General features: G+C 34.4%; 1 protein-coding gene across 4 annotated transcripts; it reads right to left on the bottom strand.

Annotated features, from left to right (window-relative positions):
* LOC109820107 (UDP-glycosyltransferase TURAN) lies at positions 461-15,543 on the bottom strand. Of its 4 annotated transcripts, none has more exons than XM_020386179.1 (17): positions 15,234-15,543; positions 15,102-15,135; positions 10,330-10,385; positions 10,099-10,233; positions 6,858-7,006; positions 6,675-6,764; positions 6,506-6,572; positions 6,368-6,431; positions 6,087-6,210; positions 4,618-4,784; positions 4,427-4,537; positions 4,291-4,343; positions 4,158-4,210; positions 3,985-4,060; positions 3,667-3,792; positions 2,837-2,954; positions 461-807 (listed from the first exon to the last, which is right to left on the bottom strand). In XM_020386179.1, the coding sequence occupies exons 1-17, from the start codon at positions 15,324-15,326 to the stop codon at positions 779-781; spliced, it is 1,545 nt and encodes a 514-aa protein (XP_020241768.1). In that variant the 5' UTR covers positions 15,327-15,543; the 3' UTR covers positions 461-778. The 4 variants fall into 4 exon arrangements, with proteins under 4 accessions (XP_020241768.1, XP_020241767.1, XP_020241769.1 ...); XM_020386178.1 differs by having other exon boundaries at positions 4,291-4,352; positions 15,234-15,542; XM_020386180.1 differs by having other exon boundaries at positions 2,912-2,954; positions 4,291-4,352; positions 15,234-15,541.

Here is a 16,479-nt window from a genome sequence, read left to right as displayed (position 1 = left end):
TACAATTAACCCACGTACACTGAATTCTAAACACCACTTGGTCGATAAATCCAATTCATCCTCGGAGCGTTTTAAGAGCTGAATGAACCTATGAAACTGAAGAGAACGCGCAAATATAGAGATGCATAGTTGAAACAAAGTAGCAGAAACACACCATTTAACCCAAAATTGAATCTCATGCCATAAAGAACTTCCTCTTTTAGAAAAAGCGGAGCCTAAAATCCTCGAGATTTAGGGATACCTGAACATGCCCCCATCAATATCTAGCATATGATGAATAGATCTAAAACCGAGCCCAGCTGCGACCAACTCAGTGCAGTTGAACAAGATATTTTTGTCCACAAACAATAATCAGATTCATTGAGATAAAGAAATTTTAAAAAAAAAATCTTAAAGTTGAAAAAAGAAAAAAGAAAGGGCGACAATATCTCATTCCCTCGCGCATATCTAGTCTCTCACAGAGCTAAAATCAACACTAACCAATAACATTATCAACTGAAACCTCAAATGATTACATGTTACTTTAATCTCAATTGTATCTGCCAACTTGTCATAGAGCCGATAAGTCGGTATACATTTAGAGCCGCTGATACGTTAGTATCCTTTACACTTAAAACCAAAATTAAGAACAAAATCCATATCAACCTAATGACGTAAGCACACCAAGTACACTTTCAACATGTCAATTTACTGGTAACAACATGCAGGCTCACCAAGTGGCCTGTGAACAAAGCCTTTTAAGATATTTCCCATGAATTTTTTTTTTTCCAAATCTTGATCATGTCATCCATGTTTCTCTCAAACAACCTGCAGCAAAGGAAACTTTCGAGTGATTTTGGAAACTTTTTATAAGTTGAGAAAGGTTTTAAAACCTTAATAAATTAGGAATGAAGATAGCAAAAACTTTTTAGCAGCCATGAGAACAAAGTCTATAGCTTAGTAAAAAATCAACGAGAAACAGCCACGAGCAACACTAGCTTTTTATGGGCAAAAGTGAAATGAGAATGTTGATCATTCAAGGAAAATTCGAATAGAACTATACATATATGAAGTTGGAAAAAGAAAACATTAACTACTCACTTCTTAGAAATGGGCCAAATGGCCAATGCTACAAACGATCAATTAATCATACTACAAATTTTCAGAAACAGTTTAAAAAAATTAAAGCTGTGAAAGATAATTCAACAATTAGCCTTTGATATATATTATTGGCGGTGCCGCCATATCAAGTTGCAATGATATTTGAAAAGCTCCTTTATGATCTATTTCATCTACGACCCCAACTATACAATCTCAATAGTTGCAAATTAGCATGTTTTGTGCATGGAGTTGTATTAAAAGGATGAGCTTCTTTCATCTGTTGAGATTTCAAAATAATGCAATTATACAAGAAAAGAGGAATGCTTTGTTCCTAGAAATAGCAAAAAATGGCATTATATCCCCAATAGCACAATAAAGTGATATTGGACATAAATTCTCCAGCTTCCTACTGGTTTTTAGTATTCTTCATGTTTGTTTTTTGTTAGTGAGGGTACTATTTTAAAATAGTCCAGGCCCACCTTTTTAGCACATGTTTGTTTATTTATATCGCTGGGACTATTTTTAGTGTGGAATAAGGACACATTTGTTTTTTAACCTAGAAGTAAGGGGTATTATAACATCCGTACTATAGTTATGTGATTGTGTACATGGGACTATTTCACTCCAGTCCAATATTTGTTTTCCCATGAATTAACACTCGGACTAATTTAAAATAATCTAGATTAGTGTTTGCTTTTAGGGGATTATGACCGATTGGACTGATATCTTAGAATGACCTTTTTGCCTTCAAATCAACTAATATTGTATTATTTATCTGTTAGGCAAAATTCAATACTTAGGCATGGCCTCTAAATAAATATGTCATTCTATACCTATTGTGATACAGTAGACAACCATATTTATTTAACAAATGAAAATAGTAAAAACTAAAAATATCTATTTAAACATTGTAATTCAATTAAAAAAAATCCCCCTAAGTAAAAGACATGAATGCTCTTGACGAGTCATGGATCATTCAAAAGCCTTTTGCTTCTTCCTGAAAGCTTCATTGTGTATAACTGGTTTGACAAGTAAAATAAAGGTCTACAAATGCAAAAATGAGAAGAAAATACAAGTTCAGGACTTGTTGGATCTGCACCACACGAACATAAGACATCAGAGAAGCATTCGAACAACTAAGAATATTTTCATGGTTGACTTTCATCTCCATTGGAAGAGATGCGCAATAGCATCCTTTTTTTTTTTGCTTTGAGAAAAATGACGACATAGAAGAAGGGTAGTGCTTTTAGCAGAAAAATTTTGCGGGGAAAAATTGTGAAAAGAAAACGAGACCAATAAAATAAATTCATAGAAAAAGATCGGTGAACTTAAAAGGTAGGCTGTTTTTGTCAAAAAAATCTTAATCCCCTAGATGATTAATACGTGGATTGTAAAGGTGGGGTTGAGGTGGGTTTAGTTTAGTCCCTCTTTTCGGTACTAAGTATTCTGTCCTAAAAAGTAGTCCAAACCGGATAAAAAATAAACACAAGCTAAAAGTATAAGTCCGGATTATTTTAAAATAGTACACTCACTATAAAAAAAAACATGGATGGCCTAACTAATACCCTAAAAGGGGAGAAAAGTAAACCCACGCCACCTTTGCAATCCCAGTATTAATAATCAGGTGGTGTTAAGATTTTGGCAAAATTTTACACCTATTATTTTCCTTTTCTCTGCAAAACTCTTCCCTTGTTTTTTTTCCACACTTCATTTTATGGCAAGCAGCCAATAGAAAACGAATACATTTGGCGATCACCTTTTCCGTGCCTTTGCGAACAGCCAATAAAAACAGACACAACCTCATGCATTTGCTTTACAGTTGATACTTCACCTTTTATTGTAGCATGTGCAAGTTGTACTGATAGCAATCTGTTCTGAATTAAAAAGCATAGATACTTGTTACTATATTGCAAGCACAATTCAGGTGAAATTAATAGTTAATGTGTATAGGTATTAAATTTGTTCTTTTCTTTTTCGATCATAATTACATTTGTTCTTTTAGGATGATTGATTGTAGAAAACACTGATTTCGAGAAATAGGAGAAAAGACACAAGAGAGGACCGATCTTGCATGTAGTTCATCATAAGAAAAGACATCCATGCATACATAGATTGATCCCCAAAAGGACTGATTTTGCAAAGGGACAAGGCCATTCCTAAAGTTTGAAAATTCCCCCAAAACAGATGCACTAATAGAATATTAAATGATTTGAGGGCGAAAAAGTCAGTCTGGTTATGGTATTAGTCCAAACAATCATAATCCTCCTAAAAACAAACACTAATATGAATTATTTAAATTAGTCCAAATGTTAGTCTAGCGAAAACAAACATCGGATTGAGCTAAAAAAGTCCCAGGATAGTACAATCCTGGTATATAGTCCAGGGAATATAATACTGTCTAGTCCAAAGATGAAAAACAAATGTAGCCTTAAGAGTGTAGAATTCTATTCTGTAAATGGATAATTGACCCAATTGCTCCTGGAAGTTGCAGATCACTATCATTGTTCAGATTAATTTCTATGTAATTAGTGTTTCTGTAATAGATAAACTTCTTTTTGTATTTTTGTCAAAGTTAACTTAGAATACCTCTCTTATAAGCGGCAGTGCATATGTTTCCCACTCGGTAGACCATTTCGAGGATCCTGTTGATAAAGCCCCATCTCTTAAGGACTTCAGGGCATTGCAGTTATCTGGAAAACCTTTGAATAGCATCTGTATCCAATTAGCAGGGGAAATTTCCAAGTCATACGAATGTGATTGGATAATTTTAAAAAAATTCAATAAAATAATTTCCAATACTCTAGCATTTTTGTGAACTCTGAACTTATAATAAATAACAATATGAATGAGATAACCTAAATCTTATAAGTATGACCTGCTGAATCATCCAGCAGAGAAAATTACCATAAATTCATCAGCAAGCTCTGATGACGATGAAAACAGAAGGCCATTCTTTTCCACCTTTACAAGTTCCTTGATGCTTCAATTTAAAGCAAATAAAAACAGAAGCAAATTCATGAGTGGAATGCATTTACAAATGTACCAAAAGAAAATCATGAACTTGAGCAGGATCTTACCATGAGAAGGAAGCAGCACAAACAGGAAGCCCGCATCCAAACATATCAACGACCTAATAGCAGTCAATATGATCAGATTTTTACCATGTTGTGGATAAAGGCGATCTATGTTAGAGAAAAAAAATCATGACACCTTCATTGGAAGGTCCAAACCAGATGAGGAAGTGTGTAAGGACACACCTAAATCTGCTGATCCTGCAAAAGCAAATATAGAATTATGCAGTACTAATATTGAAAAGGTTGAGAATACATCAAAAGCCAATACTTACCAAGTAATAGCGGATAATCCTCAGCTGATAGCCACATTGTTCGGAATGCCACACGTCTTAGTTTTAACTTCTTTATTTGTTCTTCATATTTACTTCTTTCAGGTCCTTTTCCTTCAAGATGTTAACAGGAAATTATCATTGGATTACTATATTTGGCATCAGTTAAGTAGAACAATGGTTATAAGCAATACCAGTGATGATGAATAACAATCTAGGATACAAGTACTGCTGTCCCTTATGGATATCCCTCCAGTACTTTTCTTCATCAATCAAATCATCCTCCTTTAATGCTGCAGCAACACGTCTATCATACATAACAGCTGCTTCGAGAAGTATGCTAAAATCTTCATCTGGAGTCCTGAAAGATATTTAAGTTGCATCGAGTCAGCTTACCATGAATAAAAAACACAACTTAGTTTGATATCTAAATACCACCTTGGAATCTCTCTTATTGTATTTCTTTAGTCATGAGAACTAATCGAGATAGTGTATGGTCAAAGACACCAAGAGGATGTCTCAGTGAGAATAGGGGACTCGAACTTTGAGGCTAAGATGAGATCTTCGAAAATAGGAGCAGACATAAGATAAAAAATTGACTAAGTGGATGTGAAATAGGAAAATGACAGATTAAAGAGAGATGTTAAGAGAGGACTGATTGCATATATGAAGAAAAATTCTCTACTGCAGTTATTTTCCACAACATTGAACGTGCTTGTTGAAATTTGGGAGATTTAGAAAATAAAACATGACATAAGTAATAGATACGTTCGATTAATAAATGCAAGTTTTTTAGTTGTGAATCATGGTTTATACATGGTTTACATCCATCATGCACGTCAGCGCTTTTTTAAGGTAACTTATCAGATGTGGGTGCAGTGCTACTATTCAACCAAAACTCTTGAAGAGGGTATTTCTAACTCCAAAAGGAATGTCTTAAGAATTTGATATACAACAGTACTGGTTACATCTCACACCTACATTGAAGAACTTTTTTTGACATAATATTCCCTTGCATTTTGCAAAACAATAATTATAAGTAGGAAAGTGTGCAACTTAACATACATGATCAATAAATGCAAGAACAAATTAGACAGGTCGAGAGTAGGAATCTTTTGGGTCTTATTCACAAAGTTCTATCCAACAAATTATACAAGTTGAAAAGCACACAGCTTGAAACTTGAACTGAAAATGATGTTTCATAGCTCACTGGTGTGGAGGCAATTACATAAACAACTAATCTTCATATGTTGATGACATTTCATGACGGCTTCTAATAATCTACATTGTTGCCAAAGAAACTTGAAGAAATTGCTATCCAAACATTTACAATAGTCTAATCCTATTTCATGCCAACCTAAGCTGATTTGGACGACATGCCCATCATCTCTCATGCTAACTTATACATTGAGAAACAATGACCCGGGGTATAGTGAAGTGCCTTCCATGCCTCGCCAATTTAAATAATTGCCAGTAGTAAATGATTGTAGGTACCCTTTCTCCCACAATTGACAAAATTGGACTTATGTATCAGAATAATGCATAAATATAACTAGACAAAAAAGGTAGAAAAAAACTACAAAAGCGCTTAAATCTAACTTTCAAGTGATTGGAAGAGAGAATTTTTTTTGACGTGTAAAGTGCCCCGACAAATATTATATACCAGCTAGTACTGCTAACGACAAGCGCAGGCCTGTTTGCCTTTAAAGAAACGCCATCACTAATCTGTACAGTAAATATAGTATGGCTCGAACTCCCAGTACTACAAGTGTCTTGGCCTTCAAATCCTGAAAGGAGAAAAAGAAGCATTCACCACCATGATCAGACTGGCTTGAAAATTATGTTTTGCTTCTTAATCTCAGACATCTATTGACTTTCTGGAGGAAAGATGATCCTTGGTTTTCAAAATAAGTAGCAGTTAATCATAGAATCAGTTGAACTTACCTGTGCTAACACAATCCCGAATACCATTTGGTTGACATATATTATTCTCTAGCCTGCAAAACAACTATGGCATGTTTCAAGATAATATTTGTGAATATACAAACTGGGAAGATTGGAAGAAATATCCTGGTGGTCCACCTCATGTTTCTCCTTCAATGAGGCAGGATGGAAGAACTCTGGAGGCTGATCATAGAGGACTACTGCTCTGACAATACAGAGAAAGAAATACATGAACACAATAAAAAAAAACTAAAGACATTTCCAATGTGTAAGATAAGATATGGAAGCAAGAAATAAGATCCCTCACTTGATTCCCCAATTCTGGTCAAGCTCATGTTGCATCGCCTTTGTGACACACAATGACCCAGTTGCCATCCTCCCAAAAAATTTCTCAAACCTATAACATCTTCCAAGTTATGAGAAGCCAACACAATTTGATACCACAAGAAAATATGACATACAGAAATTCATATAGAAAACTACATATTACCAGCGATAAACTTTTACTAGCATATGACTTCTTCCGTGAGACAAACTGAGCAGAGTATATCCAAAATTGTGCCAATCAATGACAAAAGAAGACTGTCTAAGCCAACTTGATAGTTTCACAGCAGCTAATGTGGGAACAGATGGTGGATTCTGCATATAAAAGTTAGGTAAGTAGTGAGATAACTTTACAGATTTTAATACACGTGGACTCGGTGACGGAGCCAGGAAATTCAGGGATTCCAAGAATAATTAAACATGATAAAGTACAAATATCTAACGCAATCGATTAGCATCTTAACATCATTACATAATTAGACTATCAAAACTATATTTCCAATTATAATACTGTGTTTACAATAGCATTTTTCTTGCCTTCATTTCTTGAAATCGTTTCGTGACATCTTCCTTATCAATGTCACAAAACATATATTTTTCAATCTAAGGCGCCAGATAATCAGTCATATATTCATCTCCCATTCAGTTTCTCTTAATAATTTTCATTGCCGAAAATATTCTTTCAACACTTGCCATTAAAACAGGCAAGATTAATGCCAACTTCACCAGCTTGTACACCAAAGAATATAAAGTATCCATATCCATTCAACCAACTTCTTAGCAACGTTACCAATTCCTTCAATTTCACAAAAATCATGATGAGTACCAACATAAGAAATGTAGTTCTCCAGTTGATTGCTAAGCTCCATGCGATCTATTTTAGAAAAATCTTCAGGATAAAACTCGGCCAATCAAATCAATTCTCTCTTATCAAATGAAGAGAATGAATTACTTGGCTCAAGACATGCCAGACATGAAAGTAACTCCATATGACATGCCACACATTAAAGTAACCCCATATTACGATTATCAAAATGGCTATTCAACTTTTGAAGATAAACATCTATAGAGGAATTGTACAATTCAACTTAATAGTGATAAAGATTTGTAGACATTTGAACTCCACGCTTTGACCTATCAACCATACAATTATCTCTAATACTCAGGATCAACTATCACATGCAAATTGCAAAATATACAAGTTGCTCCAAAAATTCATCCCAACAGAGAGTGAGATGAATCAAAAGAGTCAAAGAGGTTTTATAAAAGCTAGTTACCTTACTCAATTTAACTCTGATGAGATAACTATTACGAAATGTACCTACTACTTGTTTTTTTAATTAAATATTTCAAGGGGGACACTGCATACCAACAAAAACATGCACATTTCCTGAACTTTACAGTTTACTTTTGTGACTACCATAGGTAGCAACACTAGCGTTATATCTTAAAAAAATGCTGAGTGTTCTTGAAGATAAAACATGGTACCCTCTTCAGAGAGGCTCAACACACACTCCCTCTCTTTCTAGGAAAAAATACCTAGTTTAAAATATGCAAAGCAAACATTGAATCTATAGCCATCAATAAACCCTTCCTTATGTTTTCTGACCACCACTGTCCCAACATCTAAGAGTACCTCAAGCATTTACTTGCATTGACCTATGGGTTTGCTTAATTACACTCTAGCCTGGGTATGACAAGCATTAGTTGAGGTGAGTTATGTAACGCCCCGCCCCGGAATCCCGGAGTCGGTACGCTACTAGATCTGATGGACTAGCCTCACAAACCACCACATGTCTTTTCAGCACGTTTTGTCCTCACTCACGCGCTCCCTGGAAAACTTCCCAGGGGGTCACCTATCCTAGAATTTCTCCAGGCCAAGCACGCTTAACTTTGGAGTTTCTAAGAATTGAGTACCCGGAAAGAAGATGCATCTTGGTGGTATGAGTATTCCTATCAAATCTATCAATACTAATCACATCACCCTCTCAAGGGTTGGGGTATTACAAACTCCCTCACTTAAACTCGCAACGTCCTCGTTTCGCAAAATCATATCATCCAAGACCGTACCATCCGTGTGAGATTCTAGAGGTGGTTCCCACCCTCTCGACGTAGCACTTTGCGCCGCATAGCACTCATGGTTTTAAATATCGGCCGATAATCCGATATTATCGCCGAGTTATCGGATTTGAGAGCTTTCCGCTAGGATAAGTAGGATTTTTAATCGGTTATCGTTTTTTGAGGTTTATCGGCGAGTTATCGACGATAAAGGTACTTATCGGCCGATAAGTAGGCTCTAAATATCGGCTTTATCGGCCGATAAGTAGGATTTGGGAGCTTTTACTTTCTTTTAGATTTGCTCTTTGAATGTTTACAAATTATGAACTATTTGTTGATTTTGGAACTTGGTTGATTGGTGATTAGCTTATGTTTGTTTATGGATATTGATAATGGCTCATAACTACTAAATATCAACTTATTAAGTTAGTTTATAAATCTCATGATTAAACAATAATTATGTAGATGCGTAGATGGTTCTTCATTCTTGATGTTATCTTATTATTTGCTAGTTTATTATTCCATTTTGACTAACATTATATTATTTGTCAAGCTTATGTTTGTTTATTATTTGCTAGTATATTACTCCGATAAATACTATTTATCCCCGATATATCCCCGATTTCCGCTATCCGATAAGAATTTTCACCGTCCGATAAATCCCCGATAACCGACATTTAAAACCTTGATAGCACTTAGCTCTCACAATTCCGGTTGGCTTTGCTCTGATACCATTTGTAACGCCCAGCCCCGGAATCCCGGAGTCAGTACGCTACTAGATCTGATGGACTGACCTCACAAACCACCACATGTCTTTTCAGCGCGTTTTGTCCTCACTCACACGCTCCCTGAAAAACTTCCCAGGGGGTCACCCATCCTAAAATTTCTCCAGGCCAAGTACGCTTAACTTTGGAATTTCTAAGAGTTGGGTACCCGAAAAGAAGATGCATCTTGGTGGTATGAGTATTCCTATCAAATCTATCAATACTAATCACATCACCCTCTCAAGGGTTGGGGTATTACAAGTTAAACAATGATGACGATCTTAACACTAGTGGAAAACTTTACATGCACTCATAAACAATTCCAACTACTATCAAAATCAGAATAAAATGCATAACTTTGATTATGATTAAATTGACACTTAAAACTAAAAAGACTAATAGGAGTCAAATTGTCAACAGTCTTGAAGTCTTTTCCACCAAGCTCAAAAGGATCTAGTCGGAGAAAAACATGCACTTGATGTAGGATTGTATCATGAATGGCAAGGCGGTCAAAACTCTTTTTGCGTGTTACATTAACATGAAGAACAATAATTACATACATGTATACATTGAGACTGGCCTCACCTGGACAAGAAAAACATCTGGGCGAGGAATCTTGAAACAAAGAAACCAAACTAAAATAACAAACTGAGTTGCTGCCTTGAATAGAAGTGCCAAAACCCTTGATATCTTTGATAATCCTTGGAACTCCACTGACCTCTAAAAAAATTAGTTAAAAGTTATAAGTTGAAGACTCCATATGCTGGTATATAAAGATGCAAATTACACTAAAAGCAAAGCAAAGACAAACTTTACCATGGTGTGAAGATGGATAGACTGATTTTCTTTAATAGCAATATGAGGATCATTACCTGCTTCCACAGAAAAAGTCAGAATAACATCTTTGTTAATGATGTTATTTTTTTCTGGGCGCTTACTCCTTTCATACAAAAGGAAGCTTAAGCAAGGACAGTGAAAAATTGGTCATTTAATAGTATAAGTTGATCCTGAGAAATTTGCATAAACCTAGCTAAGAACATTTGAAGGTGTTCCAGTAATATATAGATAGTGAGGACTTAACATTTGGAAAAGCACTTAATAAGTTTATGTAAGGATATTCAACCCATTCTATCAACTAATACAATATTTTAAATGTAAAGATCATGATCTTTACATCTTTACAAATTACAATATGATCTACATTTGATAAAATGCAACACAAAGGAGAACGTTGAAATGGATAAGTAGCAATATGCTAAGAGAAACAGCAATAAAATCTACAAGCACAAGCAGTTAGAGGTTGCTCCTCCTCAAAATAAAGGATACAAAAAACTGACAGTATCCTGCTGTAAGCTCTCCCAAAAAGTCAAACTTTATGATAAATATTTGGGGATAGATAAACAAATTCCCTCTACAATGATGGATAGGAGTTTATTATTTGTGGGTTCTTATGTTTCCAATAGGCACTATTGTTAAATACTGTTTGGCTAAACCAAATGAACCTCCGCTTAACATTCTACAAAAAAAAAAATTATTTCATGTCAAAGGCATTCATTATATATTTTTTATTCCTGCTTTTTAATTATGATGTCAATTTGAGATTTTTTTTAATTTGACTTTAGTTTATAGATGCTTCAATAAAAAAATTAGAGTTTAAAATTTGACTATAGTTTAAAGACATCTTGATCCAAAACTTTAAATTTGATTTTCTTTTTAGTTTTAAATTTTTCTGTAACATACAAGATTTAATATTAATTTAAGTTTAAGGACATTTTTTCCGAAATTTTGAGATCTCAATTTGATTTTTTGTTTAAAGACATTGTGATCTGTAATTTTGAGAATTAAATTTTTTCAATTTTTAGTTTTAACTTTTAAGACATTTTGGACCGATTTTGACATTTGACTTGACGTTTCGTTTTAGTTCGAGTTTAAGAACGTAGTGCTAAAAAAAGTTATTTTAATTTCTAGTTTAAGGACTTAATGGTCCACAATTTTTTTTGGTTTGATTGGCAATCTTATAATATTTGTGCTTGCAATTTTGGGATTTGATTTATAAATTTGAAGTCTTTGTAGGCTTATTCATAGTTTTGTATGTTTTCAACATTTTTATAGATCAGAGCTATTTTGGCCAAAACTACAAGCTATTTCTAGTTGATTTGTGATTTGCAACTTTTTTAATTTAAAACGCCAAGTCATTTGGATCTAGTGTTTTCAAAGGCGCCCTTCTCATTGTGCCTCGTGCGTCCTACGATGCGGGTTGGTGGCAAAGCGCCCTACATCTAATGAGACAGCACCTCTTTGCACCTTGCAAGTGCCGCGCGCTTCGCACAAGACACATACAAGGCATTCGTTTATTATATTCTTTAACATTTCAATCGGGTCTTTATACCTAATAACCCACATCTCAAAAAGAGAAATAAACCCATAGCCTATTTTACTAGACAGATTGAGAACCCCAACTCATTCTAGTTTACTATTTGATTTTACTTCAAATTAGTCTTAATTTGACTTTTGATTTGGAAAATTATGAATTTTACTACTATGTTGGGTGTGTTACTGTGTTAGCAAAATTAATTAATACCTTATTTTGTTATTTGGTAGTAAATATTATCTATCTTGACATGTTTTTTATGTGAAAATTCAAAAGCACTTCTTTAATGATTGATTATCTATCTTGAAAAATTTTGTAGCGTGTGCGTCTCGCTAAACTCGGGTGAGCACATCACATTGCGCCTTGCACATGTGCGGTAAAGAGACTTTGCGCCCCGCATCTCGCGTCGCGCATTCATAACACTATTTGGATTATTTTGGGTTTATTTGCACTTCAAAGTTGTTCTTGATTGATTTGTAAACTTTAGGCCCTTACTTCGGGGATCAAGTTGGTCAGATTGCTGAGACTTCGTTTGTTGTTATTTTCTTTATGGTGGATGAGAATTGGGATGAACGGAGGTCTCTACACAAATTTTCTTCTTGCTTTGTTCTTTTAGTTGGTAACTTTTTGTCAGGGCGCATTTTGTTTGCTGAACTTAGCCTTATAAGGGTTGAAAAAAATGTGAGAATGAGCGAGTGATTGAGGATTTAGTGGGGATAATCGATTGGTTAGTTGATGGATTAGTGGGAAAGTTTAGATGATTGAGGATTTAGCTAGTGAGTTGAGTTTGTGGCGGTTGAGTTGCTAAGGATATATGCTTTTTTTGGCTGCTTTTCCCTTTCTTCATTTCTCTTTCTTATTTATTTTCTTTTTTTATTCAAACTAATATATGTGGAGATTAGTTTATTAGTTTGTTAGTGTATTAAATGGTTAGAGCAAATTAAAGGTTGGTGATTTGTATCAACGATTAACTAGATTGAACCCGTGTATTAAGATAAGCATGAACATATATCAGTCAATATAGTCAATCATTAATAATGTAATTTTTAATTCACACATTTATTTGTTAGTCATACATTAATAGCTTGACTGATATGGGAAGATTGTGTTGTGCACAATACACCCTCAACATGAGACCAGTAATAAATTTTACATCTCTCTCCCTTCTTTGTGATAATATTATTTCTTCAGTTATGCACAAGGGACATGCATACATGCATGAGTAGTCAAAGTTTACTTAATTAATTTTTTTGGTTTTATGCACAAGGGATGTGCATATATGTAACAAAAATAATCGCCATCACAAAAGGAATGCTTAAAAGCTTTCAAGTGACATTTAGTGGAGACTAAGAAAAGAGTTTTAAAAAACAATGTTCAAAGTCTTACTTCCACTTGAACGACACCTTTAAAGTCTAATCTAACTTCAACAAAGAATATAGTAACATTCTCATTCAATCTTCTTCGCCATATTCAATATGTATTTACTAAAGTAACATCTTTAGAAATTTTCTTCCTTTAGGGTACACTAATTCCATTATTCAAACCTACCCAACCGTTCATGTTGCATTCTACTTCCACCTTACAACTTTTGGTTACTAAAATCAGAATTATAATCCAAATTACTTTGAACTAGGTTTAAACTTAGCACCAATTTTATAGGTCCAATCCATTTCAAATAATAGTACTGGACGATAGGGAAAGGTATTTTGTCCTTCATAGTGTCTTATGTTAAAGAGAGTTTTTCCTTCATATAAAGGCTCCAATCAATATGAAACAAGTTAAACCTTTACTTTGAGACTAAGTATCCGCCTAAAAACAAAAGATCATTGGACAAGATAATTATCAGCATTTCATTAGTTTCTCAGATTTTCTCTCAACCTCCACACGACCACAATAATGAAGACTAATCTAACTATGAAAACTGTTGATGCACTGGTTGATTCATGGAAAACTATAACTACAACTGGTTGAAATTCATGAAAATACAAATAATTATAATGGAACTATTTGTTTTGCTGCATGTATATTGTTCTTTTTGCAACTGCAGGTGCAACAAGAGTTGCCTTTTTAAAAATGACTTTGAATCAAATGGACAGCAAATGATTTATTGGAAAGCAAAAATTCTAAGATGACAACAAAACCAATAGCTACGAAAACAACTTTAAATATCATTTTGGAATCGTAACTGTTATTACACTTGCAAGTCCAGCAAACCGAACAACTTCAAAGTGCACATTACAAGATTTCTTCTACAAGAAGACTCAACTCTTCTCTTCTAATTCCCCGATTTTCTCTGTTGTCTATAATTTAATTGACATTCCTCTAGGACTCCAAGTTGTAACCAACCTAACATAGATTATAACAATTGAACTATAACCAGAAAGGGTGGCATAACTCTTTTTATTTCACTTTATCTACTTGGTAACTATATAACGACATCCTAACCATTCCTATGGTATACTATTTGGTTCCCAAAGTCCAAATATTTTATAAGCGGTTCACAAGGAGCATGTAATTATGTAAACCTGGATGTTAGCATTGCTTCGTTACAGCCCTTATTTTGGCGACAAGCACACATGCAAAACGCCATTACTGAGACATCCGTCAAGGAACTTTTAAATTCTAAGGTATTTAAGTAGAAGAATTTTTCAAAACAGACCCACTCCAAATTTTTTTTCTTAAAACCGACCCGTTTTTTTTTATTTATCAAAACCGACCCGATTTTGTAATTAACAGCTTAATCACCTTCCTAAACAGTCGGGGTTGGCAACCCCGACTATTTAGGACCTTAATTTTTAGGGTTTAAGGCTTCTAATTAGGGTTTAACACCTTCCTAAATAGTCGGGGTTGCCAACCCCGACTGTTTAGGATAGTGATTAAGCTGCTAATTACAAAATCGGGTCGGTTTTGATAAATAAAAAAAAAACGGGTCGGTTTTAAGAAAAAAAAATTGAAATGGGTCTGTTTTGAAAAATTCTTCTATTTAAGTAAACTTGATATGATATATGGTGAAACTAATTTTCTGATATATCTAGCTAGCTAGTAAAGGGGTTTGATGTTCATATAACAAAGTAACAAGAATGTCTAAATTTTCTAGAATTTTAGATATTTTTCTAAAATTCACTCCCAAGTAATTCAATCAGCTAAATTGTAATGTATATCTAGAACTAATAAAAAAGAATTTTGAAACTTCGACGCATGAAAGATATAAACATACCTCCATTTGCAACAATGTCCACCTCAGCATGGACCTGAACAAATTTTAACCAGAAAAAAAAACAGAAAGAATAGAATTTTTAGAATGAGGAACTGATTTAGATAAAAAAGGGCAGAGATCTGTTGATGTTACCTGTTGAGCGAGGGAAAGGGCGTGGTATTGCATCCTAGGGCTGCGTCCGATGTCGCCGAGAACCACGACGGCGACCCTTGATTTCGCCTCCATTATAAATAAATAAAAAAGAGATCGAGATCGGTCGATCGATCGATCGATCGAAGCTCAGATCAACCGATATGATTATATAGAGTTTGGGTAAGGAAAGGGATGGTTAGGGTTTGGAGAAGGAGCGGGGACTTGTAGGAGAGAAGATGAACGGGTTTGGGTTCGGGCAGAGAAAGGACTTGGGGGAAGAGGTAGAGAGATTTTCGCTTTTAGGTACAAAATCTGATTCTCATTTAAGACCCACTAACTTTCATCTAAACCCATAAACACCCCAAATACCCGGCTAACCCGTTTACTTTCAAACCCATTTTGAACATATACGCCTGAATCAAATACATTATCAGCCCCATACATGTGAAACTACCAAAAACTGCTTGATGTGTACGCTGGAAATTACCCAAAATACCCGGCAAATGAATATAGATAATAAGCGGAGTGCTAACTACAGTCGCGACTGCACAATACTCGCCGTTGTAGCAGGACATGCTGCCCCTTAGATTCATTGTTAGGGCACGTAGTCCCAGCACAACGTGAGTGTGATGCCTCATGGCGGTGTGGCCAGAATTTGCTCTTACATAATAAACATAATTTTGATATCGCGAGTGGCAGCATAGCTTAACAAAATTGCTAAATTTAAGTTTTATATATATATATATAATATATAATATATTATTAATATATATATATATATATATTATATATATATATATTATATATATATATATATATAATATATATAATATATATATATATATATATATATATATATATAATATATATATATATATATTAATATATTATATATATATATTTAGACACACACATATCTGCTGCGCGCGGCGAATATGGGCAAGGACAAGTAAAAAAAATATGCTAGCAAATAAGTGAGAACTTCATCGAGTTATACTAGAGGAAGAGGCCAAGAGAGAATAATTTGGGGATCTGGGGCACGATCCAGAGAAGATTTTAGGGATTTATTAGAGATCGCAATAATCCTATACAATCTAACACTAGAATTATATCCGGGGTTAAAAGGGCAGATGGGGTATTTTTAAAATACTGTATACAAAGTACAAAGTATAACTAAGAATGAGTTTAGAAGTAAATGTGAATGGTATTATTGGGTTTATGGAGACAAATGAAAGTTAGTTGGGGT

This window comes from Asparagus officinalis, chromosome 8, assembly GCF_001876935.1.
Source record: "Asparagus officinalis chromosome 8, Aspof.V1, whole genome shotgun sequence".
Lineage (NCBI taxonomy): Eukaryota > Viridiplantae > Streptophyta > Magnoliopsida > Asparagales > Asparagaceae > Asparagus > Asparagus officinalis.
Note: the sequence above shows the minus strand (reverse complement) of the source record. Positions and strands in the feature narration are given on the sequence as shown.

What these genes read in the sequence shown, in the direction of transcription:
- LOC109820107 (XM_020386178.1), bottom strand. Translation starts at nt 15,326, where the DNA reads ATGGAGGCGAAATCAAGGGTCGCCGTCGTGGTTCTCGGCGACATCGGA. An exon ending in CATTGAAGGAGAAACATGAG is followed by an intron (nt 6,432 to 6,505) that starts GTGGACCACCAG and finishes AACATGCCATAG; the next exon opens with TTGTTTTGCAGGCTAGAGAA. An exon ending in GTTTGGACCTTCCAATGAAG is followed by an intron (nt 4,211 to 4,290) that starts GTGTCATGATTT and finishes GACTGCTATTAG; the next exon opens with GTCGTTGATATGTTTGGATG.